The following is a 26505-nucleotide window of genomic DNA, read 5'->3' on the forward strand; positions in this document are numbered from 1 at the left end:
GGATCAATTTACTTCTTAAATGTACAAATGTGGAGTTTTCGTCTCTGGTTTAGACATAAAGGTATTCTATAGCCTGTGTTCTCCTAAGAAGTTTATTTTCAACTTGATTACTTACTCGTGTTCAGCCACATCTGGTAGATAAGCAGCATTCTCTTGTGATGGATGGGCCATAAAAACAACATCAAGATGTTTAAAAGCCCCTGCTTCAATTAAATCAATTTTGCCACCACCATCTTCTTCTGCAGGGGTTCCCAAAACAATTACCTAGAAGGAAATACTCATGTGAGGGAAAAACAACAAAATCTTCATAGGAAAATATCAAACAGGTTCACCTGCATACGTATTCACAATCTACATTAAAGTCCTTAACTTATGGAGAGAGGTTTTGTTCTATGACGTTTACACAGTGGGCATCAATATACGGTGCTTAATTAATCAAAAAATGTACACTGTTATGCCAACTTGGTACAAAGTATATACTAAAGACACTATAAAAGGCCGGGCGTGGTGGCTCAGGCCTGTAATCCCAGCACTTTGGGAGGCCAAGGCAAGTGGATCACCTGAGGTCAGGAGTTTGGGACTAGCCTGACCAATATGATGAAACACTATCTCTACTAAAAATCAAAAATTAGCCAGGCATAGTAGCATTTGCTTATAATCCCAGCTACTCAGGAGGCTGAGACAGGAGAATTGCTTGAACCCAGGAAGCAAAGGTTGCAGTGAGCCGAGATCCCTCCAGTGCACTCCAGCCTGGGCAACAAGAGTGAAACTCCATCTCAAAAAAAAAAAAAAAAAAAAGACACTAGAAAAAGCTTTTCCCAATTTTACAAGTCAACTAATGGCAAAGATAAAAAAGTTAAATACTACTAGTCTAGTTCCTCAAATTTGTTAGGATTTGTTTCATAAAGCTTCCTCTTAACTAAGCCTTTTAGTGTATGTATATAATCATTCTTAAGTACTTTACTGGTACGAAACTTTCCAGAAATTTACTACTTATCCTCACAACAACCCTGTGAGGTAGGTGGGCAATCTGTATCATCATTTTAGAGGGGGTGGTTGTGAGGAACTGAGTGAAAGTATCTTGCTTCAGGTCACAGAGCAAGTCTTCAGGCAGAATTGGGATTAGAAGTCCTGACCTTCTGGCCTAAACTCTGATTCCCTGCTAAGCTACCTACTTTAAAAGTCTTAACTCATTAATCCTTTATGAAGAACATTAAACAAGTCTTAATGCCACAGTTAGAAACAGCCAACTATTACACAAACTTACTAATTCGATTCCACCAGTTCAACCAGGCAGATTTATTGGTCACCAAACACCTAATTAAACAAAAGAAAACTTTACAGAATAAACATTGTACTTTGATATTTAAGCTTAACATCTTCAAACAATTTTAAAAAGCAAAGAAAAAGTATCCATAAACTAACATATTTTCAAGATCATGTATAACAACAGTGAAACAAGCTGGAAAAAAAGTCTTGGCTTGCAAAGAAAATCAACTTAAATTCCATTTTCAGGTAATTAATAACTGAACCTTGCTAAAACTGAGAACAACCATTTGAAATTAGAAGTGTGGGCCAGGCGCGGTGGCTCATGCCTGTAATCCTAGCACTTCGGGAGGCCGAGGCAGGCGGATCACCTGAAGTACAGAGTTCGAGACTAGCCTGGCTAACATGGCGAAATCCCGTCTCTACTAAAAAATACAAAAATTAGCCGGGCACCAGCGCACCTGTAATCCCAACTACTCAGGAGGCTGAGGCACAAGAATCACTGGAACTCGGGAGACGGAGGTTGCGGTGAGCCAAGATTGTACCACTGCACTCCAGCCTGGGCAACACAAGGAAACTCTGCCTCAAAAAACAATGTGTACATTTCCCAAAATCTAGCTTTCTTTAGAGGTTCTACAGTGCTCAAACTCTTTCATGAAGTCACTCTTCATTCTTAACCCTTAACTCGTTAAATAGGATGTGTCTCTCTTCGCTGACTCTCAGAACCTATCAGAAACGTGGTTGAAGGGAAATCTCTCCAGCGTTTCGCGACATGGCAAAGGATGCTCCCCCTCAACCCAAACAAAACCTAACAAATGCAAAAACGAGTCCCCAGAGACAGAAAAGAGAAGGCAGCTAAAGTGAAAAAGCCACAAAAAATGCAGTGTTAGGATAAAAGAAGAAAGTTACTGACACTGGGGAAAATGAGCTAAAGAATATGAAAGTAAAACATTTGTTTCTCCTTAACCTGAATGACGATTGAATCTTAGCTCACAGTGTAGAATATACCATCTGGAAAAACAGAGTAACACAGGATTAAACTTGCCCTACGACAAACATAAGCGACATTTCCCCGTTTAAACAGTCGAAGTGTTTCTTAAAATCATGAAACAAAAAAATTAAGACTTAAGAATGAACTCATCTACGTATAATGCTCATTCACTTCCCCTTTATTTGCATACTTCTAAGGGTTTGGTGGTTCTAGAGACTGAAATTTCTTATCCAAATACCAATGACTTAAATCACAACATTTACAACTGCCACAAACAAAAGATTTCTTTGGAGACGAATAAAAGGAGGCCGTAGGTTTCCCTACAAGAAGTATTTCTTCCTGAGACTGAACAACCTTGTCAGCAAATTGCTGTTGCCTCTCAGTTACCAAAAATAACCCGTAACGAACACCAGGCTTGGGTGTAAGTTCTTTCCTACGGGAACAAACTCAGCAGAGCTATTTACAACTAGAGAGGAGGAAACAACAATCTGCAAGATGTCGCTAGGTCGGCAACGCGAACTGACTTTAACCCGGGGTTCAGCTCCGCCTCGCGCCTAGGGAAGGCCCGCAGGTTTAGCGCGGTCCGGTACACACCTGCCACGGACTGGAGGGCCCCGAGGCGCGCGGGACGCACGAGGATCCCGCCCTTCCCGGGTCGCCCCCCGCCCGGGCAGTCGGATGGGGTCCCGCACCCGGGCCCCACCTCACCTTCACCGGCGGAGGTGGCCTGGGGAGGCACTCGAGGGCCCCCCTCACGCCCAGCGCTGCCGCCGCCCCGACCTCGGCGATGAGGTTGTGGCCACAGGCGTGGCCGATGCCGGGCAGCGCGTCGTACTCGCAGAGGAAGCCCAGGTGCAGCGGGCGCGGCGCGGGGCTCTGCGCCCAGGCCTCCGGCGGCTCCCACTCGGCGCGGAAGGCTGTGGGCAGCTGGTAGTGCGGCTGCACTGCCCAGGAAGCGGCCGGCGGCTCCCGCTCGAAGAAGTGCGTAAGCACGCGGTGGGCATGGTGCTCCTCGTAGGCCAGCTCAGGCTGGCTCCAGATCGCGCGGCTCAGGGTCCCCAGCCGCTCGGCCGCCTCGTTGATGCACTCCGCGGCGCGCAGCTTCAGTAGCTCCAGCTCGGAGCCGCCATCGCACGCGCCCCCTTCCAAGGGCCGCTCCTCTCCGGGCCTCATGCTGCCCGAGCCCACTGCTGTCGTCGCTCACTCGCTCTCTTGCTCCACTGCAGGTAGCGACCGCCCGCGCACGCGCCCAGCGGCCTCCAGCACCCCGGCGGCCTCCAGCACCCCGGCGGCGCGCGCACGCGGGCCACACAGCTCCCGGGGCACCGCCCCCAGCCCCGGGCCCGCCCCCGGAGCCCCGAGGGCAACGCTGGCGCCCCGCCAGGCGGGAGCGCGGCGGGGTTCTGGGAGTTCTGTGGAGAAGGCAGGGCTGGGGACTCTTCCACGTCCTTGGCTGCTCTGGCCTTTGAGTTATGATCTAAGATTATCGATTACTTTTCTGTTATTGCTTATTTCCGACAGCAGCAGGATGAGAACGGTTTTATTAGTTTAATAGCCATCAGAGACAGACTAAGTGGAACACAGTCCTCGGGAAAACGCCACTCTCTAGCATTAGTAGTTAAAAACCTCACAAGGTTTTTATTTCCTGTAGGAGCCCGTCAGTGTTAATGCTGTACTAAGGACGGTGCAGTACTTAAGTTTTGGTGCAGCCCCCACTTTCTTCTCCTTGAGGCCATATTACTAAAAGCTGCAGCTACTCTCCACAATTTTCTCATTGGTTACTAATGCCTGGAACAGCACCTAGATTACGCAGTAAGCTCTTGGTATGTATTAGTTACTATATAATAATCTGTTTGAATACAGTAGAACTAAAAATTTGAAATGAGTTAAAAACAAAACCAAAGAGTTAAAAGATTTATGGTAATAAATATTCATACTGTTTTGTTGATTTGGACAGTTGTCTTGAACAGCTTTGAAAGGGAACATATGACAAGTTTCGTTTATAATTTTAATTGATGCTGAACTCAACTACCATGTGCAGCTGGTGTTATATTATAACTAGGTTTTTAATTACCCAAGGAAGAAATTCAAGATGTCATGCTCTTGTTTTTCTCCAGAGTGAAGCACAAAGTCTGAAAAACTGTTGTTGACCATATGCCTATTAATAGCACTGTAGACGTTTATATTCTGGGGTTTTCCACATATTAAAAGCTTCTACCAGCTCTTCATACCCTATCATCGTTCCTTAATTTGTCTCAACTATGTTAAGTGGGACACAATATATTAATGTGATAAACGAAATGTATGTTTTGAAAATAAGTCTAAAGGAAGCTAACATGCATGAAGACTATCAACTACTGTTTTTACTACTCTATATGCTAACAATAGCAGAGGAAATGTCATATTCGCGTCTGAAAACACTTCCTTTCTCAGTTAACACTCTAACAGAAACTCCACTCTAAAAACAACAAATGTGTTATTAAATTCCTGGACTCCCTTGGTGATACTTAATAAATCTTTCTCTGGTATTCTGCTGATGAAAATCTCCTGGAAAATTTCCCCTTTATCCACGAGATTCAGTATTATCCTGCTTAGTTAGTTGGCTAAAAAAAGGAGGGGGACTGGAAAGCAAAAGCAATAGGTGACATTTATAGAGCAATAACTCTGTGCCAGGCACTGTTCCAAGTGCTAGCATGTATTAACTCATTTAATCCTCATAGCAAACTATGAGGTTGTTAATGTGGTTATTTATCTTCATTTACAGATGCATGCCTAAGATTATAGAGCTAGTAAGTAGTGGACCCACCGTAGAACAGAAGCCAGAGTCTGCCTCCAGTGGCTGACTTTCAGCCACCATGGTCTATTGCTGTGTAAACAACATGCAAATTCATAAATGCATTTACAGCTTATCTATTCAAATCAGAACCCACAGCAATCACTCATTTTGAATAAATTTTACTGTAGCAACTCTGCCTGCTGACATCAGTAGAACCCATGTTTGCTCTCCTCGGGCATCACTAAACAGCAACAGAAAAGGGATGCGTATACATTTCATATAGAAGCTGCTATTTGTAATTGTTTGCAGCAATTAACAAAGCTGCCACTTGAGGTGGAGGAAAGATATATTCACTTCAAGCTCTGTTTTGTGTGTGTGTGTGTGTGTGTGTGTGTGTGTGTGTGTGTGTGTAGGGGAGGTAGGTGGGACGGTACACATACCCACAGGCATGTATGTATTTGGTTTCTACTGTTGACACCTTATATTTCTTGCTCATGGTATTTTACACTCTAGAATTCATTTATTTGATAAACTGTGATAACTTGCTGTTTATCTTTCCCTCCTTTGCTTTCCCACTGTATTCTCCAACACCTAACATCTTACGGTCAGTGTTTCCTCTGTGTTAACAAATATTTGTTGGCTTATGATTATTCTTGAATCTAATAAGCTAATTGAGTAATGGCAGCAATTAGCCACTAAACTACACTGACTACCAACAGACACTGTTATGCTGCTCCTAGACTTCTCAGTCCTGTATGTGGAGCTGGGGGCAGGAAGAATTGCTTTTGAAAGCTGATGGAGTTGGACATGTGGCCTTCTTGAATCTGGTTAGCTCATAAATTCTTACTATTACTTTCATTTGTACTCATAATATTCATACAACTGTCTACCCTATCTATGTGCTACCAGTAAGGAGCCTGCATATTTTTATTAGAAACAAAAAAAAATTATACAAGCTCCTTTCCTTTAGCTAGTGCTGAATCTGAAGAAACAACACAATATCCAGAATTTAGTATTAAGATGTGTGTGTGTGTCAGCAAAAGAAATAAGTCATTAGAGCGAATCAGCAACCAACAGAATGGGAAAAAATGTTTGCAGTCTACCCATCTGACAAAGGGCTGATATCCAGAATTTACAAAGAACTAAAACAGATTTACAAGAAAAAAACAAACAAGCCCATTCAAAAGTGGGCGAAGGATATGAACAGATACTTTACAAAAGAAGACATACAGGAGGCTAACAAACATGAAAAAATGCTCATCATCACTGGTCATCAGAGAAATGCAAATCAAAACGACATTGAGATACCATCTCACGCCAGATATAATGGCGATCATTAAAAAATCTGGAGACAACAGATGCTGGAGAGGATGTGGAGAAATAGGAACACTTTTACACTGTTGGTGGGAGTGTAAATTAGTTCAAGCATTGTGGAAGACAGTGTGGCGATTCCTCAAGGACCTAGAAATAGAAATTCCATTTGACCCAGCAATCCCATTACTGGGTATATATCCAAAGGATTATAAATCATTCTACTGTAAGGACACATGCACATGAATGTTCATTGCAGCACTGTTTACAATAGTAAAGACCTGGAACCAACCCAAATGCCCATCGATGATAGACTGGACAGGGAAAATGTGGCACATATACACCATGGAATATTATGCAGCCATCAAAAACGATGAGTTCGTGTCCTTTGTAGGGACATGGATGAACCTGGAAACCATCATTCTCAGCAAACTGACACAAGAGCAGAAAATCAAACACCACATGTTCTCACTCATAGGCAGGTGTTGAACAATGAGAACACATGGACACAGGGAGGGGAGCACTACACACTGGGGTCTCTTAGGGGGAAATAGGGGAGGGACAGTAGAGGGTGGGGAGTTGGGGCGAGAGAGCATGGGGAGAAATGCCAGATCTAGGTGAAGGGGAGGAAGGCAGCAAATCACACTGCCACATGTGTACCTATGCAACAATCTTACATGTTCTTCACATGTACCCCAAAACCTAAGATGCAATTTAAAAAAAAAAAGCTAAAAAAAAAAAAAAGATATGTGTGTGTGTGTGTGTGTGTGTGTGTGTGTGTGTGTGTGTATAACCTTTTTGGAAGGGTGAGAGGAGTACAGATAGTTCTCTCTTAAGGACTGGTTTTAAAGTACATAAATATTCTTTCTTGGCTCTTGATAACAGAAAAAAAGGGGAAAAGTATATAAAGATTCCTCTTCTTTCCTGGCTGCTTAGAAAACCAGCTGTCATCACAACTGACTAACTTTGAGAACAGGACATTCATGACAAATGAGTGCTTTGGTGGAAAGAGTAGATCCAAAATTTCCTTTACTCTGGAAAAGTATTACTGTTATTATTCATGTCTGAAATACAGCCAAATTGTACAAGACTATACTGGATATTAATTTGGGCTTCAGATTCAGAACTCCTTTTGGTAAGACAGCAGGCTTTTGTATGGTTTATATTCCTTGAATTAAGAGAAAAATAATAAAATTTTTTATTATTCATACAGCATAGCAAAGTCTGAGCTCATGGCAAAGCATGAGTTAAATGAGAAAACAAAATTTTTTTGAAAACACAGAAAACAGAATGGAATGAAAAATAAAATGAAGAAAATTAAAGGTAGAGAAAAGGTAAATAGAAGTAGTGGGGAGCTTCAATGCAGGATTTCAGGAATGGAAAGCAAACAAACAACAAGAATTATGGCGGAAAGGAATAAAAAGTGCAAAAATGATCTGATCCATGGAGACAGTGCAGATATTTCACCAAAAAATAAATCAAACTTATGTTAATACCTTCAAAGTATAAAATAAAGTATTTCCAAAAGTGCATGTGAATTCTGCCTATATCTTTTAAGTTTAACAATACTTGGAACTGGAGCAATTTTCTCCTGAACAAAATGCTGGTCACTGCATGATTTGGGAACTGCTGCCAGCATGCAGAAGCAAAACACAGTGTTACTCTAGTATAGTGGTCATTTACAACATTCTCCTAAGCATCCCCAGACAAACATGCAAACTTGGTTAATTCCAGAAACCTCTCTTGCTGAAATAAACAGGTAACACGCACTAGGTTTCACATGTAATATCAATCTGGGCTAAAGTATTGGAACAGTTGGCAGAAAGCAGACAATAAGAGAGTAGGTGAGCAGAAAGGTGAATTTGGGGATAAAGGGATATAAAGGATCTGTACAACACATTGCTAAGGATTTACAGCTTTAGGCTGGTTTTGGTGGCTCATGCCTGTAATCCCAGTACTTTGAGAGGCTGAGGTGGGAGGATCACTTGAGCCTGGGAGGTCAAAGCTGCAGTGAACATGATTGTAGCACCGCACTCCAGCCTGGGCAACAGAGTGAGACCTTGTCTCAAAGTAAAATAAAATAAAACTTAGGCAATGGGTAAACTATTGGATGTTATTAAGCAGGGGAGAGAAAAGATCAGAAATTTGTTCTATAAGAATAATTGATGACTATGTAGAAGATGAATTGGAAACAGAGAGACTTAGGTCTGAGACAAGGTAAAAGGCTTTTGCAGGCCAGGCGTGGTGGCTCACGCTTATAATCCCAGAGCTTTGGGAGGCTGAGGCAGGCAAATTACTTGAGGTCAGGAGTTTGAGACCAGCCTGGCCAACATGGTGAAACCCCATCTGTACTAAAAATACAGAAATTAGCTGGGCATGGTGGCAGGCACCCGTAATCCCAGCTACTCAGGAGGCTGAGGCTCCTAGGAGAATCGCTTGAACCTGGGAGATAGAGGTTGCAGAGAGCTGAGATTGCACCACGGCACTCCAGCCTGGGTGACAGAGTGAGATTCTGTCTTTAAAAAAAATTTTTTTTTAATTAAAAGTAAAAGGCTCTTGCAAAGTCCAAGGATTCCAGAAACATTCCATGGGCAGAAGTGGCCAGACTTAATGCCTCACTGGATGTCTGTTTAGGTGAAGAAGGTGCTGTGGAGAAAGGGGGAAACAGAACTGCGGTTTCTCGGGTTGACAGCTGAGTGAATGGTAAAGCCATAACACAAAACAGGGGCAATGGGAGAGTGAGGGGCAAGTTGCTGGGTATGCGTTAGACATGTGGAGATGAGGCGGATGCAGCCATCCAGGAGGAGGCCAGCAGAGCACCAAGGAAAGCACATGTCTACATAGTTAGCGTGAGGAAGGATATACCCAGAGAGGAATTAAACCATCCAGGGAGTGAGTTGGAAGGGAAAAATGTAAGCTGAGGAGGCAATCCTGGAAAACAAAAAGGGAATGAGCAAATATGCCCATGGTGGGGAGAGGAATAAAAAGTGCTCATTGTAGGGAACAGGATCAGTTGAGCCCAGCAGTTTGGTAAGCAATGACTGTGCCACTGCACTCCAGCCTGGGCCACACAGGAAGACTCAGTGTCTAAAAAAAAAAAAAGATTAAAAGGTTCCTCAAAAGTTTCATATGCCCCTGGCTGCTGCCGGGTAAGATTCTATTACAACTTCGTTTCAAGTTCTGTAGAGATTTCTTCAAATGGCCCACAAAGTAAAGGCAGCGATTTTAAAGCCCTGAATGTCCTGATATCTGATGACTTGAGGCTCCCTCTGGCTTCCCTACTCTTGGCAGTGAAATTAGCTGCTCTGTTCTCCATCACCATTCCTGGAAATGAGGACAGGGAGGTTCTGAGAGGACAGGCTTCTCTGTTGCCCTGATTCCCCATAGTGTGTACAAAACAACACTGCAAAGACATAACCCAGCTTGTGGTAAACAAGAACATTTCTCTCCTAAGGCTATGGCTCAGGAACATGGGTGGAGAACTTGGCCTGCCCCTGGTCCTCTACACAACATCTAGAGCTTGGGCCCGATGCAGTATTTTGAGAGTCCCTCAAGAGATTCCTGCATTGATCACTCAAGCAGTGTGTTCACCTTGACTGTGTGTATACCATGGTTAATAATTACCTTTACTAAGGATTCATTTCTCAAACTTCCTGGTCATTTTGTTGCTTCGTATTTCAAAGATGCTAGCAGGAATGGATGGCAAGTACATATGGTCACAGGGTCACAATCCTCAAGGTGTTCTATGGGAATAAACGTTTATAAAAATGTGATGAGTCATTAATAAATAAAAATATGTGTGTTCTAAAAATTAGTAAATAGGCTAGGACTGGTGGTTCATAGCTGTAATCCCAGCATTTTAGGAGGCCAAGGCTGGAGGATTGCTTGAGCTCAGGGGTATGAGACCAGTATGAGCAACATGGTGAGACCCCTCTCTCTACAAACTTAGCTGGTGGTGTGGTGGTGTGCGCCTGTTGTCCCAACTCTGTCTCTGAATGTGTGTGCATATGTTCACGTTTGTGTAACAAATGTAATCTGTTTATGGCTGCTCCCCTTTTGCAGCTTCAATGTTTGCTCCATTTTTATCTTTAGGCCAGACTTGAGGCATTAAATTCAAATCCAGACCACTGATGGTTATTATAGATTTTATTGAATGCTTTGAAGAGAAATAAAGAAAGCATTACATCATACCTTGCATTGTAAACTTTCCTTAAAACACCTTAAGCATTTCTCTTTTCCCCCAAAATCGCTCTCCCTTTGGCAACTGACTCATCTCTCCTTTCCTGCCTGTCTACCCAATAGCCATGCCAGCTGGGGCCCCACCTTTATGAACTTATTTATTTGAGATAGGGGCTTGCTCTGCCACCCAGGCCAGAGAGCAGGGGCGTGATCACAAGTCATTGCTGACTCAACCTCCCAGACTCAAGCAATCCTCCCACCTCTGTCTCCAGAGCAGCTGGAACTACAGGCCCAAGCGATAACCTCTAATGTGACTGTATTTGGGAGCAGGACTTTAGGGAGGTAATTACAGTGAAATAAAGTCATAAAGGTGGTTCGTGCCTATAATCCCAGCACTTTAGGAGGCCGAGGTGAGAGAATGGCTTGAGCCTAGGAATTCATGCCCAGATCAGCCTGGCCAACATTGTGAGACTTTACTTCTCCAAAGAATACAAAAAAATTAGTGGGGTGTGGTAGCACAGGCCTGCAATCACCATGCTTTGGGCAGCCTAGGCAGAAAGATTGCCTGAGGCTAGGATTTTTGAGACCAGCCTGAGAAACAGAAGCAAGACCGCATCTTCTCACACACAAAAAAGGTAAAAAACGAGCTGCTCATGGGGGCATGTGCCTGTAGTCCTACCTATTAGGGAGGATCAATTGAGCCCAGGAGTTTGGTAAGCAATGATTGTGCCACTGCACTCCAGCCTGGGCAACCTCAGTGTCTAAAAAACAAAAATTAAAAGGTTCCTCAAAAGCTTCATTTTACAGTCTTATTTGCTCTAGTATTAAGTTTTTTAAGTCAACTAACAAAAATTTCATTATTGCTATTATTGTAAGTGACCCAACTTCACTAAAACTAGCTTTCTTTGTTATAAATTAATTTGGCTTAGGAGAAAAGTTTGTTCAAGATGAACTATGATAGAGATATTTGTTTGTTTATTTATTTTTCTGAGACAGGGTCTCTGTTACCCAGGCTGGAGTGCAGTGGTGCCATCTCTGCTCACTGCAACTTCCACCTCCCAGGTTCAAGCAATTCTTCCACCTCAGCCTCCCAAGTAGTTGGGACTACAGGAGTGCACCACTACACCTGACTAATTTTTGTATTTTTAGTAGAGACAGGTTTCACCATGTTGGCCAGGCTAGTCTCGACTTCCTGAGCTCAAGTGATCTGCCTGCCTTTGTGATCAGCAGTTTGGCCTCCTAAAGTAAGCCACGGGGCCAGACCTGATAGAGATATTTAATTCAATTTTTGTCAGGCAAATGTAATAGCTGGCATATATATCCCACCCCCTTTTTTTCTCCTTCCAACTTTTCTCCCACCCCTTTATTTTTTTTTAATCTTTTTTTATTTGTTTTTTAGAAACCTCACCTGGAAAATTTCTAAAAACCTAGAATGTCATGTTTATTATCATTTCAGCAAAGTAAATACTTTTTTCAGTGTCTAATTCATACCAAGTGGCAGCAATAGATGCTCTCATTTCTTTTCTTGTCTAAAATTAGCTTTTAATTGTACCCAAGTGTTGTTGTTGCCAAGTGATCCAATTTCTTTCTCTAGGAACACTTGACGTTGCAGAGGTCTGCAACCATGAAGACATATCATATGGATCTATCATGTTGCTTTGAAAGTTTGATGCTGGGTGCTGTGTCTCATGCTTGTAATCTCAACACTTAGGGAGGCCAAGGCGGGAGAATGGCTTGCGCTTAGGAGTTTAAGACCAGCCTGGGAAATATAGTGAGACCTTGTCTTTACAACAAATTTAAAAATTTTTTTAAAAAGGAAAAAGAGGCCGGGCACAGTGGCTCACGCCTATAATTCCAGCACTTTGGGAGGCCGAGGCGGGTGGATCACGAGGTCAAGAGATCGAGACCATCCTGGTCAACACGGTGAAACCCCATCTCTACTAAAAATACAAAAAATTAGCTGGGCATGGTGGCGCGTGCCTGTAGTCCCAGCTACTCAGGAGGCTGAGACAGGAGAATTGCCTGAACCCAGGAGGCACAGGTTACGGTGAGCCAAGATTGTGCCATTGCACTCCAGGCTGGGTAACAAGAGCGAAACTCTGTCTCAAAAAAAAAAAAAAAAAAAAAGGAAAAAGAAAAGAAATCTTGAAAGCCCAGATTTGACCATAGCACTAAATACCAAGGGTTAGTAGAAGACAAAGTTAATTGTAGAACAGTGTGCACTGTTGAATGGAAGTGAACCAAAATTATCTTCAAAGTGTGAATAAAAGCCTAAAATCAAAGTTATTAAACTGGAATGTCCAATGGTTTATATTTACCATTAGAAGAGACCTATACTACATAACTTTAGAGTAATAGAGAAACTATCAAAAGAAATGAACAATGAATGTGCCTGAAGGAAAGAGAGAAAAAAAGAGAGGTGATAAGGAAACAGTATGCAGCTGTGAAATTTATACATTGCTGTAGTCTGGTCTAAATATTTCTATTTTTAAAATTAAGTATGTAATAAAATAATTAAAAAAATTATAATATGCACATTTAGCCCAGGCATTACACATGAAGATGAAGTTTAAGAAAGCAAGCTGGCCAGGCGCGGTGGCTCAAGCCTGTAATCCCAGCCCTTTGGGAGGCCGAGGCGGGTGGATCACGAGGTCAAGAGATCGAGACCATCCTGGTCAACATGGTGAAACCCCGTCTCTACTAAAAATACAAAAAAATTAGCTGGGCATGGTGGCGCGTGCCTGTAATCCCAGCTACTCAGGAGGCTGAGGCAGGTGAATTGCCTGAAACCAGGAGGCGGAGGTTGCAGTGAGCCGAGATCACGCCGTTGCACTCCAGCCTGGGTAACAAGAGCGAAACTCTGTCTCAAAAAAAAAAAAAAGAAAGAAAGCTAAGCTAAATAAATACACAGAAAAGCCAAAATAGCTAATTCATTATGAGCCTCTTTGTCTGCTTCCGATTAACAGCTAAATGATTTTCTTTTCTTTTCTTTTTTGAAATGGAGTTTCACTCTTGTCACCCAGGCTGAAGTGCAAGGGTGCAGTCTCGGCTCACCACAACCTCCACCTCCCAGGTTCAAGTGATTCTCCTGCCTCAGCCTCCCAAGTAGCTGGGACTACAGGCATGCGCCACCACGCCAGCTAATTTTGTATTTTTAGTAGAGATGGGGTTTTTTCATGTTGGTCAGGCTGGTCTCATTACTGACCTCAGGTGATTTGCCTGCCTCAGCCTCCCAAAGTGCTAGGATTACAGGTGTGAGCCACCACGCCTGGCCATGGCTAAATGACTTTCATGCAAGATCATATTAAATCTGAACTTCTACTTTGCATGATAGGATCATCCATTGTTGTTGCTAATCCAAAAGAATTTGATCTTCAAATACCTAAGTTTGTGAAATAAGCAAATCCCCTATATATGAACTCAGATTCCAAAAAAAATTAGCTGGGCATGGTGGTGCGTGCCTGTAATCCCAGCAAATCAGGAGGCTGAGGCAGGAGAATTGCCTGAACCCAGGAGGCGGAGGTTGCGGTGAGCCGAGATTGCGCCATTGCACTCCAGCCTGGGTAACAAGAGTGAAACTCCGTCTCAAAAAAAAAAAAAAAACAAATAAAGAAGTTTATTAGATAGAGTTTATTCTGAGCAATAAACTCTTCATAATAGAGTTTATTTTAAGGAAATCTGTAAGATTAATTAGGGCATGAAATGTGGAACTTTTACAAATATAAAGGTATATATAGTGTATCTGGTTAGAAATTTTAAAAAAGATTTAGCCGGGCGCGGTGGCTCAAGCCTGTAATCCCAGCACTTTGGGAGGCCGAGGTGGGTGGATCACGAGGTCGAGAGATCGAGACCAACCTGGTCAACATGGTGAAACCCCGTCTCTACTAAAAATACAAAAAATTAGCTGGGCATGGTGGTGCGTGCCTGTAATCCCAGCTACTCAGGAGGCTGAGGCAGGAGAATTGCCTGAACCCAGGAGGCGGAGGTTGCGGTGAGCCGAGATCGCGCCATTGCACTCCAGCCTGGGTAACAAGAGCGAAACTCCGTCTCAAAAAAAAAAAAAAAAAATTTTAAAAAAGATTTAAGTATCATGAGGATGTATATGTTTGAAAATACTTTGAATATTAACATGTTAGAAATAAATTACACTGAACTAGCAGAGTTAAGTGAACATGACTTAACTCATGTTCTTGGTAAGGATGTACCTTGGTCAGCAAGATACTTGGGAACACAGGTCTAACAAAGAAGATGAGACCTCACAGTTTGACACTGAAGTGGCCATAGACATTTTGGGTTCCAACTAAGGGAAAGTTGAACTGGGCATACATTGGTTTGGGTTTAGTGGATATAATTATGCGTATTGGAGTCACATCTACAACACTCATCTAGCTGTCTAGGAGCAGAAATGGCATCCAGCAATATTCTTATTGCCCACTGTGACAACTTACCTGGCATCCACACAGGTGAATGTTCAGGGCTAGAGTCATATTGCCATATGACCTTGTCCTACAATGGGCAACACCATAAATATATGGACAGTGAAGGGGAAACAAGGCTTGAAATGAACGGAGGTAAAAGTCAGTCTATTGGAAATGCTTCTAGTCACCAGATAATGTAAAATTGTTATGGAGGGGTGAGTCTGTTTTCATATTCCCAGTCAAAAAGGAGGTTCTACTTGTCAAGAATATACCCAATGATGCATTATACACAATTATAACTGTTTCATAGTTTTTCCCTCTCTTTTTTTTTTTTTTTTTTTGAGACGAAGTTTCGCTCTTGTTACCCAGGCTGGAGTGCAATGGCACAATCTCGGCTCACCGCAACCTCTGCCTCCTGGGTTCAGGCAATTCTCCTGCCACAGCCTCCTGAGTAGCTGGGATTACAGGCACGCGCCACCATGCCCAGCTAATTTTTTGTATTTTTTAGTAGAGACAGAGTTTTACCATGTTGACCAGGATGGTCTTGATCTCTTGACCTCGTGATCCACCCGCCTCGGCCTCCCAAAGTGCTGGGATTACAGGCATGAGCCACCGCGCCCGGCAGTTTTTCCCTCTCTTTTAATGGGAATTGTACAAAATAGAGTCTATCAGAATTACTGCTTATAGGGTACAAACTTAGCAGGACTACACAGAATTTGTTTGATCTTAATGAAGCCTGATGACATGTCATTCGCTGAAAGCAGATTTAAATTTATTAATAAAGATAATATAAACTCATTATATGCCATTGAGATAAGGCATTGAAGAAAAACTGAGTGTGGCCAATTCAAAGAGAATTTAAGATTTATCACTGTTGAAGAAAACCCGAAATGCCTCTAAATCTTACAATCCATATACAAAAAAAATTGATAGAGGCTTTACCAAATTTAACAACAATCCTAAAAATATACATGGCATTACTTGTAATGGATTATAGCTAAATAATGAAGCTAAAAGAAACTTTTCTAAATGATCAATAATAAAAACAAATTTAATAAATTATGCTAGACTAAATTATCTCTCAAAAACTACATTTACAAAACCAATGTCATATGAAGAAGTGATCAAAAATTATGAAGTCAAAAAAAATAGAGAAATGATATTTTTTCTGAATTTTGTGATATTTACAATATTTACCAACTTCTTAAGATTTTTAAATGACTATTTTCTCTTCTTTTTTATCTGTAGCAATAACTGTTAGTTTCCTTCCCTGATTCCCTTCAGCAAGCCAGTGCACCCATCTCCCAGCTGATGCACGTGTTCACTACCAAGGACCCACACCTGTACCCTTCTGCAGCCGACTGACTGCCCAGGCCTGGGGGAGCCACCTTGCCTTGCAGGTTGGACTACCTCAACGACAGATCGATGGCAAAGCATACAAGCTTTTGATTCACAGCATGGTAATTCACACTCCAGAGCTCCCCATGAAATTAGCCTGAGACTAGATCTCTTCTGAAACCACCCCTTTGCCTAATTACCCCTGCCCTATCCTGCATCCCTCTCTCCCTTACAATTTCCTGAGAGCCCACCTATAAATCACCGGCACAAGACTCTCTATCTCAGGCTCTGCTTTTAAGGAATCCCACCTGAGAGAGCAGCTAATTTTGTATTTGTAATTTGGTGTTCTTTTTCTTACATAGATGCCTCAAAATTCTAGAAGCTTCAAGTTGCCCCAGTTGTAGATCATTTCTGGTCCTACTTATCGGTATCACTGCACAGGGGAAACTGAGCTAGAACATGGAATCCATTCTTCAAGTGGTTTGAGGAATAGGCTTGGGTTGCTAACTATTTTGGCAACTACTATGATTATCCCACCTGCCTTTTGTCACTACCAAAGACAGACTGAGCTGAAGGGATAGGATAAAAGATGGATTCGCTAAAATTACATTTAGCAGCATTTATTCTAAAACCCAAATATAATGTAATTTAATAAGAATTGTATTTCTGCCCCATATAAAATATGTCTGGTGTTAGTCCAGGGCAACTTCACAGCCATCAGGGATCAAGTAGCCTCACTTGTGCTCTGCTATCCCCAGTTTGTGACTTCCTTCTTTCAAGGTTGCTTCATGAGTCCAAGGTAACTGCTGTCATTCCAGCTATCATGTCCACATTTCAGGCAGTAGGAAGAAGAGAAGGACAGAGTGTACCCCCTCAGCTGAATAAAAGCCCATTAAGGGGCCATTCCGGATATCTCTTATATTTCCCTTTACATGTCTTTGGCCAGAATGCGGTCATATTTATGTCTACATGTAAGGGAGGATGAGAAATGTGGCAGGCATAAAGGAGGCAGAGGTTGCAGTGAGCTGAGATCACGCCACTGAACTCCAGCCTGGGCAATAGCAACAGAGGGACACACCGTCATTTCAAAAAAAAGAGAGAGCATTTCATAGGTACTGATGTGAACTTCCTTCAGAAGAGCATACAATATCTGGTTGTTTCTCTTTGTATTAATTTAGCAGTCATTTATGGCCATTGCCTGGACCCATGACTTCATTAAGGGTTGCAAAATTATGACATTATAATTCTATCATCCCCTCTTTATTTTATTGACTGGAATACTTTTAGAAAAATGAAAGGCCGGGCACGGTGGCTCAAGCCTGTAATCCCAGCACTTTGGGAGGCCGAGGCGGGTGGATCACAAGGTCAAGAGATCGAGACCATCCTGGTCAACATGGTGAAACTCCGTCTCCACTAAAAATACAAAAAATTAGCTGGGCATGGTGACGTGTGCCTGTAATCTCAGCTACTCAGGAGGCTGAGGCAGGAGAATTGCCTGAACCCAGGAGGTGGAGATTGCGGTGAACCGAGATCGCGCCATTGCACTCCAGCCTGGGCAACAAGAGCGAAACTCCGTCTCAAAAAAAAAAGAAAAAGAAAAATGAAACAAAACTTCCTTCATCAACCATTTGGGTTACCCCAAGGATAAATTTATACAGGAAAGGTAGGATCCAAAAGTGACCAATTAGGGTTGTTTTTTAGTATAATTATGAACTTGTGCACCTAAAAAATTTGATGTGTTTTAATTCATTGCAGTTATTGTTCTTATTGCTGCTCAAATTGTCTTATCTTTAGCCGGGATTGTCTTTGGAATCCTTTTCCCATTACCCCAGAAGCTTTTGATAATTTCTTTCTTTCTGATATGACACGATATTTTAGGGGCTCACCCTGTATATTTTTTTGCCTCAAACATGGAATCAGCCACACTTGCAAAAAGTCACTGTTCATTTTAAGAGGAAATTATATTTAGGGAGTATCGTCTGGGCCCTAAGGGGTGCCAAATGGTACTCGGCTGGTCATTGTTTCTAAGCCTTTTCAGTGGACAATGCTAACAACTATTTTTTATGTGTTTGTTTTTTGAGGTTGAGTTTTGCTCTGTTGCCAAGGCTGGAGTGCAGTGGCATGATCTCGGTTCACTGCAACCTCCACCACCTGGGTTCAAGCAATTCTCTGCCTCAGCCTCCCAGGTAGCTGGGATTACAGGCATGCCCACCACCACACCTGGCTAATTTTTGTAGTTTTAGTAGAGGTGGGGTTTCACCATCTTGACCAGGCTGTCTTGAACTCCTGACCTCATGATCCACTTGCCTTGGCCTCCCAAAATGCTGGGATTACAGGCATGAGCCACCAAGCTCAGCCATTTTTGTTTTTTTTAGACAGGTCTTGCTTTGTCGCTCAGCCTAGAGTGCTGTGGTACAATCACGGCTCACTGTAGTCTTCGCAGGCTCAAGTGATCCCACCTTAGCCTCCCCAGTAGCTAGGACTACAGATGTGTGTCACTACACCTGGCTAATGTTTTAATTTTTTGTAGAGACATGGGTCTCACTTTGTTGCCCTGGTTGGTTTCCAACTTCTAGGCTCAAGCCATCCTCCCACCTTGGCCTCCCAAAGTGCTGATATTATAGGTATGAGCCACCACACCCAGCCAAAAAACACTTTTTTTTTTTTTTTTTTTTTTTTTGAGACATTGTCTCCCTCTGTCACCCAGGCTGGAGTGTAGGGGCATGATCTTGGCTCACTGTAACTCAAGTAGCGGGATTATAGGTGCTAAGGCACTGACCACCATGCCTGACTAATTTTTGTATTTTTAGTAGAGATGGGGTTTTGCCATGTTGGCCTGGGTGGTCAACTCCTGACTTCAGGTGATCTGCCCACCTGGGCCTCCCAAAGTGCTGGATTACAGGCATGAGCCACCATGCCCAGCTGAGAAATACTTTTAAAAGAGAAAATATATCACATACAAGAGCTTTTTAAGTGATCTGCTTGTACTAGTCTCTACTGTTCCCTCCAATTCATCCTCTACATTTTTGTCAGAATATCCTTATTAGTGCCGGGCATGGTGGCTCACGCCTTTAATCCAAGCACTTTGGAGGCCAAGGCGGGCAGCTCACCTGAGGTCAGGAGTTCAAGACCAGCCTGATCAACATGGTGAAACCCCGTCTTTAAAAATAAAAAATAATAACAATAATAAAAAGAATATCCTTATTGGCCGGGCGCGGTGGCTCAAGCCTGTAATCCCAGCACTTTGGGAGGCCAAGGCGGGTGGATCACGAGGTCAAGAGATCGAGACCATCCCGGTCAACATGGTGAAACCCCGTCTCTACTAAAAATACAAAAAATTAGCTGGGCATGGTGGCGTGTGCCTGTAATCCCAGCTACTCAGGAGGCGGAGGCAGGAGAATTGCCTGAACCCAGGAGGCAGAGGTTGCGGTGAGCCGAGATCGCGCCGTTGCACTCCAGCCTGACTAACAAGAGCGAAACTCCGTCTCAAAAAAAAAAAAAAAAAAGAATATCCTTATTAAACACAAATCTTAATCTCCTGCTTAAAAAAATCTTGATGGGGCCAAGTACAGTGACTCATGCCTGTAATCCCAGCACTTTGGAAGGCTGAGGCAGGAGGATCACTTGAGGCCAGGAGTTTGAGAACAGCCTGGAAACATAGCAAGACCTAACTCTACAAAAAATTAAAAAATTAGCTGCGCATGGTAGTACCAGCAACTTGGTAGGGTGAGGTGGGAGGACTGCTTGAGCCTAACATCATTTTAGGAAATATATAGGGAAAGTGACAGACCGTCTCTAAGCTGACTTTTCTGAGAATGTTAGCTTGATCCCTCCTAGTTACATTATTATCATACAACTGACCTTTTTTAAAACATGATTTCTTATGACTATAGCAAAAGGAATCAAATTCATAAGAGGATACAATCATAGTTTCTCCAACTGATTTTGTGGAATGATGTCTTATAAACCAAAGCACATAGGTAATAGAAAAATGTTTACAATGTATTGTATACAAATCCCCACATCACTCTTCATCTTTGTCATGGTGTGTTTTAAGAAAGGATAGACCAGGGCAGCTGTCACTAGAGGAAAGCTAGCACCATCTGTTGGAGAGTGACTTCAAAACATGATGTTCTCTGTTGACCTCATTAATCCTGACACTGTTTCTTCAAAGTACTTTTTAATTACACAAATTTCAAGACACTAATACCTACCCAAATACAATTTAATTTTCAATTAGTGCTAGTTATCAACTATGACAGTAAAAAACAAAACTAATTAATCTTATTAAGATATTAATCAGATTTATTATTTAATATAGTTAGTTAAAATATTAATTAGTCTTTTATTATTTGACTCCTTGATTAGACCTGATAATTAGCCCATTCTGAGCCATTTAAGAAATGGAAGAAAAGCTACTTATTCAACCACATACTCTATCAGATTGCTTTAGAATAACAAATATCAGACGTATTGCTCAACATTGTAAACCTGTCTTGACTCCTTGAGTATCCATGATAATTAGAAAGAAATAGCAATAGCCTTGAATTGTGGACTTTACTAGTAACCCAGAAACAGTAACTTTCTACATTCAAACTCTTCTCCCACGAATCTACTGATGATATTGAGAGGTTTGTGCTTCTCCTGTACCATTTGGAACAGATGCTTCTGAGAGACAAAAAGGATGGAAGAGAGAGCCAGCTCACCTAACCTGCACCGTGTGCAGGTAGGGAGAGATAAGAGGAAAGTCCTAAGTGTTTAGATTCTAAATGACAGTAAGTTATTGTGGTATCAAAAATTTCCCCACAGACATGTCTCAGGAGAAACACCCAAACATTATAAATAAATTCATATGTGGCTCTATTTTAAATACAACATAGACTACTAATTTTAAAGACTTATAAAATTGAAAAAAAGATTCTGAATTTTTCTTGCAATACTCTTTATGAAACCGTGATTTCAATGAGAAAGTTTAAAATTTATTTACTTTGAAAAGTCAGATAATGATATCTAAATGAGAAATGACACAAACTTTCCTAAAATATTTTCAAATCAAAGTCTCTCTTAGGAGAAAAATTAAGAAGCATTAAACTGCTCCTCATAATTTTTAAAATGTATTAAAAAAAAAGTAATGGAAGTAACAGTTACTTCGAAGAACAATATATTAAACTCTGGTTTAAAAATGAGGCTTTAGTTATTGAATAGTCGTCATATTTGCCAATTGTATACTCTTGGGGAATCCTCTGGCACTTTAGGAAGAACATTAACTCTCCTAAGCCTGTAGGGTACTATTTGATGCCTTAAAGCAATGATTCAATAAAGCAATACTTCTGTGAATTGGCACCTAAGTTCTAGGACATGGGGTAAATACAAATATGTTTGTGAGTCCAGGGACAGGCAGGGTGTTTACTCTTTACCTCAGCCATTCCCTTACCTCTTCAAATACCCTAACCCACCAAAGGAAAGACAAGATACAGCTTCATCAGTTACTCATCTCAACTGCTTTAAAGACCAAGGCAAAACACTAGCCAAGCCGACTGTAACATGCCTTAGCTGGCCATGCCCGACAATGTTCTCTCAGGCCTTCCAACCAGAAAGCAGCTTACTTACACTTTACACTAGCTGCCTCAAATCCTATCTAGAAAAAAGAACATATGTTTTTATGTAATATAAATAATTATGGCTCCACAACTTAATTTTGTATCAGTTCCAGCTACCTTTTAAGTTCAAGCTACTAAGGGAAACTCTTTACACGGTTGAAGACCCTTTCCTCAAGTACTTCCATCAAAAGGAACAGAAAAAAACACTTCCCATCCATACATGCAGGCTAAGTATTTTTGGATATTCCTACAAGCTTTTTTCAAACTGTAAATGGCTTTGTGGGTTTTTTCCTATATTCATAAAAAGCATTTTAAAAATAATCTGATAATACTAAAAGAAGAAAGCAAGTATCAGAGTATAATACCTATACCTGGAAAATTAAATTTATACATGAACATACAGATAAATTTATTTATATAGAGACAGGATCTTGCTCTATCACTCAGGCTGGAATGCAGTGCAAGGGCACAAACATAGCTCACTGCAGCCTCCAACTCCTGGGCTTAAGCAATCCTCCTGCCTCAGCCACCTGAGGAGCTAGGACTATATAGGCACGTGCCACCATGCTCGGCTAATGTTTTTTAAAAATTTTCTTTCTGTAGAGATGGACTCTCTTCTCTTATGTTGCCCAGCTGGTCACAAACTTCTAGCTTTGAGCAATCTTCCCAACGTTGCCTCTCAAAGTACCAGGATACAGGCACGAGTTACCACGCCTGGCCAATATATTTTTGACTAAATAGGTTCATCGTGGCTGGGCGTGGTGGCTCACGCCTGTAATCCAAGCACTTTGGAGGCCAAGGCGGGTGGATCACCTGAGGTCGGGAGTTCAAGACCAGCCTGACCAACATGGTGAAACCCTGTCTTTTAAAAAATAAAAATAAAAATAAATAAATAAAAAGGAAAAAAATTAAAAAAAGAATAGGTTCATCGTTTACATGTCTCTTTAATTGATTTTTCCCCAAAAAACAATATGCCAGGGATGAGTAATTGTAACTACCCACCAGGTCAAGTTTCTTTTCTTTGCAAAAATGGAGTAGGTTGAATAGTGGCCCCCAAAAATACACGTCCAAGTCCTATCTCCAGGTATGTATCCTTATCTGGATAAAGAGTCTTTACAGGTGCAAGTGAGAATTTCAAGATGAGATCGTTCTGAATTAACAAAGTAGGCCCTAAATTCAATGACAAATATCCTTATAAGAGATAGAACAGAGGACAGGGTAAGTGGCTGGTACCATTTGGCTCTGTCACCACCCAAATTTCATCTTGAACTGTAGCTCCCATAATTCCCACCTGTTGTGGGAGGGACTCAGGGGGAGATAACTGAATCAGGGGGAGATAATTGAATCACTGGGGCAGTTCCCCCATACTGTTCTCCTGGTAGTGAATAAGTCTTATAAGATCTGATTTTTTTTTTTTTTCCCCCGAGACGGAGTTTCGCTCTTGTTACCCAGGCTGGAGTGCAATGGCGCGATCTCGGCTCACCGCAACCTCCGCCTCCTGGGTTCAGGCAATTCTCCTGCCTCAGGCTCCTGAGTAGCTGGGATTACAGGCACACGTCACCATGCCCAGCTGATTTTTTGTATTTTTAGTAGAGACGGGGTTTCACCATGTCGACCAGGATGGTCTCGATCTCTCGACCTCGTGATCCACCCGCCTCGGCCTCCCAAGGTACTGGGATTAGAGGCGTGAGCCACCGCGCCCGGCCAGATCTGATATTTTTTTTTTTTTTTTTTTTAACAAATAAAAGTTTATTGTACAAAATTAAGGCCTTCATATTTCATAGTTCACCAAAGCTAAAGGAATACTAGTGTAAGTCCTTCACAAAAATTTCATTCACTCCCCCTAATCTCTATTAAAATGACCCAACTAAATGTTATCAAAACACACACATAATACCAAGTCCTTTAAAGACGACTATCCCAAATGTTATTTCTTGGCATAGGTGATCTTCATAGCATGGGATGGTGTGATCTTAAATCCCTGTAAAGCATCCCTGGCAGCTCCAGCCTGCCCATCATTTTCAAATTCAACAAAAGCAATGTCATGCCTCCCCGGTACTAGACATACTTCCTTGAAGCCAGGAAACTGATTAAACAGCATGGATAACATCATCTCGTTAGTCTCTTCTGGTAAGTTATTAAGGAATAAAATATAGTTTGGAGGGTAATCAGGGACCTGAGGATTTGGTGTTGAATTTCCTTGGGTATTGGCTGAATTTGGAGTTCCCTGGCCAGGCTTTTTGTTTGTGGTTGTTGCAGTCCGTTCCACAGTTTTGGCTTTTTTCTTTTCTTTTTTCTTTTCTTTGTCAGCAAAAGTGCCACGCATTTTAGATATTATATCCGAATCTGTCTTTGCATACTGTATTCGCACTGGTTTACCATAAAATGGAAATCCTTGTAACTGTCTCAAAGCATTTGTGGATGAGCCCAGTTCCTTAAATATGACAAAGGCCTGCCCCCTCATCTTCATTGTCTTTAAAGCCACAATGTCCACCACATGACCAAACTGAGAAAACAGGGCATAGAGGGATCTCTTCAATTCTTCCTTTTTAATTTTGTCATTCATATTGTTGATATAAATTGTATGATTCGGTCTGATATCCATGTTTGTGTTAAATTCTTCAAAAACAGTAAATAATCTAAGGCGTACGCCATCGCTCGTCCAGATCTGATATTTTTATAAGGGGGAAACCCCTTTCGCTTGGCTGTCATTCTCTTGTCTGCCACCATGTAAGATGTGCCTTTTGCCTTATGCCCTGATTGTGAGGCCTCCCCAGTTTAAGGTATGTCTTTATCAGCAGTGTGAAAATGGACAAACACAGTGGCTCACACCTGTAATCTCAACTTTGGGAGGCCAACACAGGAGGATCACTTGAGCCTAGGATTTTGAAATCAGCCTGGGCAATAGAGACTCCATCATTAAAACAAAAAGAGAGAGAGAAAGAGAGGAGGCCATGTGAAGACAGAGGTGGAGACTGGATTTATGTATCCACAGCCAAAAAATGCATGGGGCTACCAGAGACTGGAAGAAGCAGAGTATTCCCCTTGAGTGCCTTCAGAGAGACTATGGCCCTGCAGACACCCGGATTTCAGACTTCTGGCCTCTGAACTCCAAGAGAATAAACTTCTGTTGTTTCAAGACACCAAATTTGTGGTGTTTTGCTACAGCAACCCTAGCAAACGAACACATAGTGAGCATTCTAAGCTTTTGTATTATGAACCCAGCCTGCTCTCCAGCCCCATTTTCCAGCTCTTCTCCAGCTTTATGCTCCTGTTTTGCCTCGTTTACTATATTGCCCAAAGCCTTTGCATGTGCTGTTCCACTGCACTAATTACTCTTTTCCATTCTTTACCCATCTCTTCAAGACTTGTTCAGGGAATGTTAGTGAGCCCTGCTCACCACCCGGCAATGCCCCTTATCAGCAGCATATAGTTCTTTTCATAGCCCTGAATCATAGTTTGTATCTTTACCAGTGTGATTGTTAGAATCTGCCTCCCTACCAAATTCTACTCTGCAGAGGAATAGGCGCGTTTCCCCCGCTCCCCACCGTTGTATTCCCAGTCTAGCCCTGTGCCTGCTGTGCCAGAGCAATCCCTTCTGAATGAATGAAAAGCCACCTGGCCAGTAGAGCTGTAGACCCAGGAACCTCCACAGCCTCTGGAAGGGCTGTGAGCTAGGAAGGGTGACCACGACATGTATTCCTCAAAGCCCATCACTTCTGAGAGCGAAAAGGGGCACTCTTCACACTTAGGAGTTACCACGTTACAGTTCTAGCCCTGAGTAACAGGCTGTGCTTGCTGGCCACGGGAACAAGGCGAAGACAGGAATCTAACTAGAAGGGGAGGGGCTACAACATTATGAGGGAATGGGGAGAGGGTAATTTAAATTTGCTTACCTGTCCCTGCATTTTAACTCGTGTCTTCTATATTACTGCTCATTCGTTGGTCCCCCTCTTTAGAATATAAGCTCTGAGGGGCGGGCTTGTCCTGTTTGTTCATTGCTATATCCCATGCTAAGTGCCTGGTGCATAGTAGCCGCTCAATAAACATCTGAATGAATGTACTCACAGCTTAGTGCTATGCTCCAAGTGAATAAAGGATGAAGAATCATAATACTTAAAAATCCAACAGGCCAGGCACGGTGGCTCACACCTGTAATCCCAGCACTTTGGACGGCCCAGCCAGAAGCTTAAGCCCAGGAGTTCGAGACCACCTGGGCAACACAGTGAGACCCCTATTTCTATTAAAAAAACAAATCCGAACAAAACCGAGACTTCACAGTCAGAAAGCGGAAGGCTCAGGACCAGAAGGGGTAGGAGGCCCACCCAATTGCCAAGGTCCTGGGCCGAGGACGATACGCTGAGGGGAGCGGCGGCTGAGCGCGGGCCTGGTTGAACACTGCTCCCACCGACCCCACCTCCGCCCAGCCGCAGCCCCGCCACCACCTCTAGGTCCCCAGGCCCCCTCTGGCCTCCGCCCTCCTGACACACCGTGATCCCCGCCGCCCCCTCCCCAAATTCCGTCGTACTCCAGGAACCCCCATCCGCAGACCCCACATGGCCTCGGAACCCCGGCGCTCCCGTCCTTGGGATTCCCGCGGCCCCCGAGCCCAGGCCGGCCCCGACC

General features: G+C 42.6%; 1 protein-coding gene and 1 pseudogene across 2 annotated transcripts in view; both read right to left on the reverse strand.

Annotated features, from left to right (window-relative positions):
• The window catches only part of PM20D2 (peptidase M20 domain containing 2), a 25001-nt gene extending 18308 nt beyond the window's left edge, over positions 1 to 6693 (reverse strand). The window contains exons 1-2 of one of the 2 annotated variants that reach the window (XM_010333797.3): positions 2966 to 6651; positions 116 to 264 (exon numbers count right to left, since the gene is read on the reverse strand). In XM_010333797.3, coding sequence (XP_010332099.3) covers positions 116 to 264; positions 2966 to 3430 — 614 coding nt within the window. In that variant the 5' untranslated portion in view covers positions 3431 to 6651. Of the gene's footprint in view, positions 1 to 115; positions 265 to 2965 lie in introns of both variants that reach the window. The other variant, XM_074397705.1, reaches the window with a different exon arrangement.
• LOC101052533 (U2 small nuclear ribonucleoprotein B'' pseudogene) lies at positions 260 to 26312 on the reverse strand (annotated as a pseudogene).
• Between the last annotated feature and the right edge of the window lie 193 nt (positions 26313 to 26505).

This window comes from Saimiri boliviensis, chromosome 4 (genome assembly GCF_048565385.1).
Source record: "Saimiri boliviensis isolate mSaiBol1 chromosome 4, mSaiBol1.pri, whole genome shotgun sequence".
NCBI lineage: Eukaryota > Metazoa > Chordata > Mammalia > Primates > Cebidae > Saimiri > Saimiri boliviensis.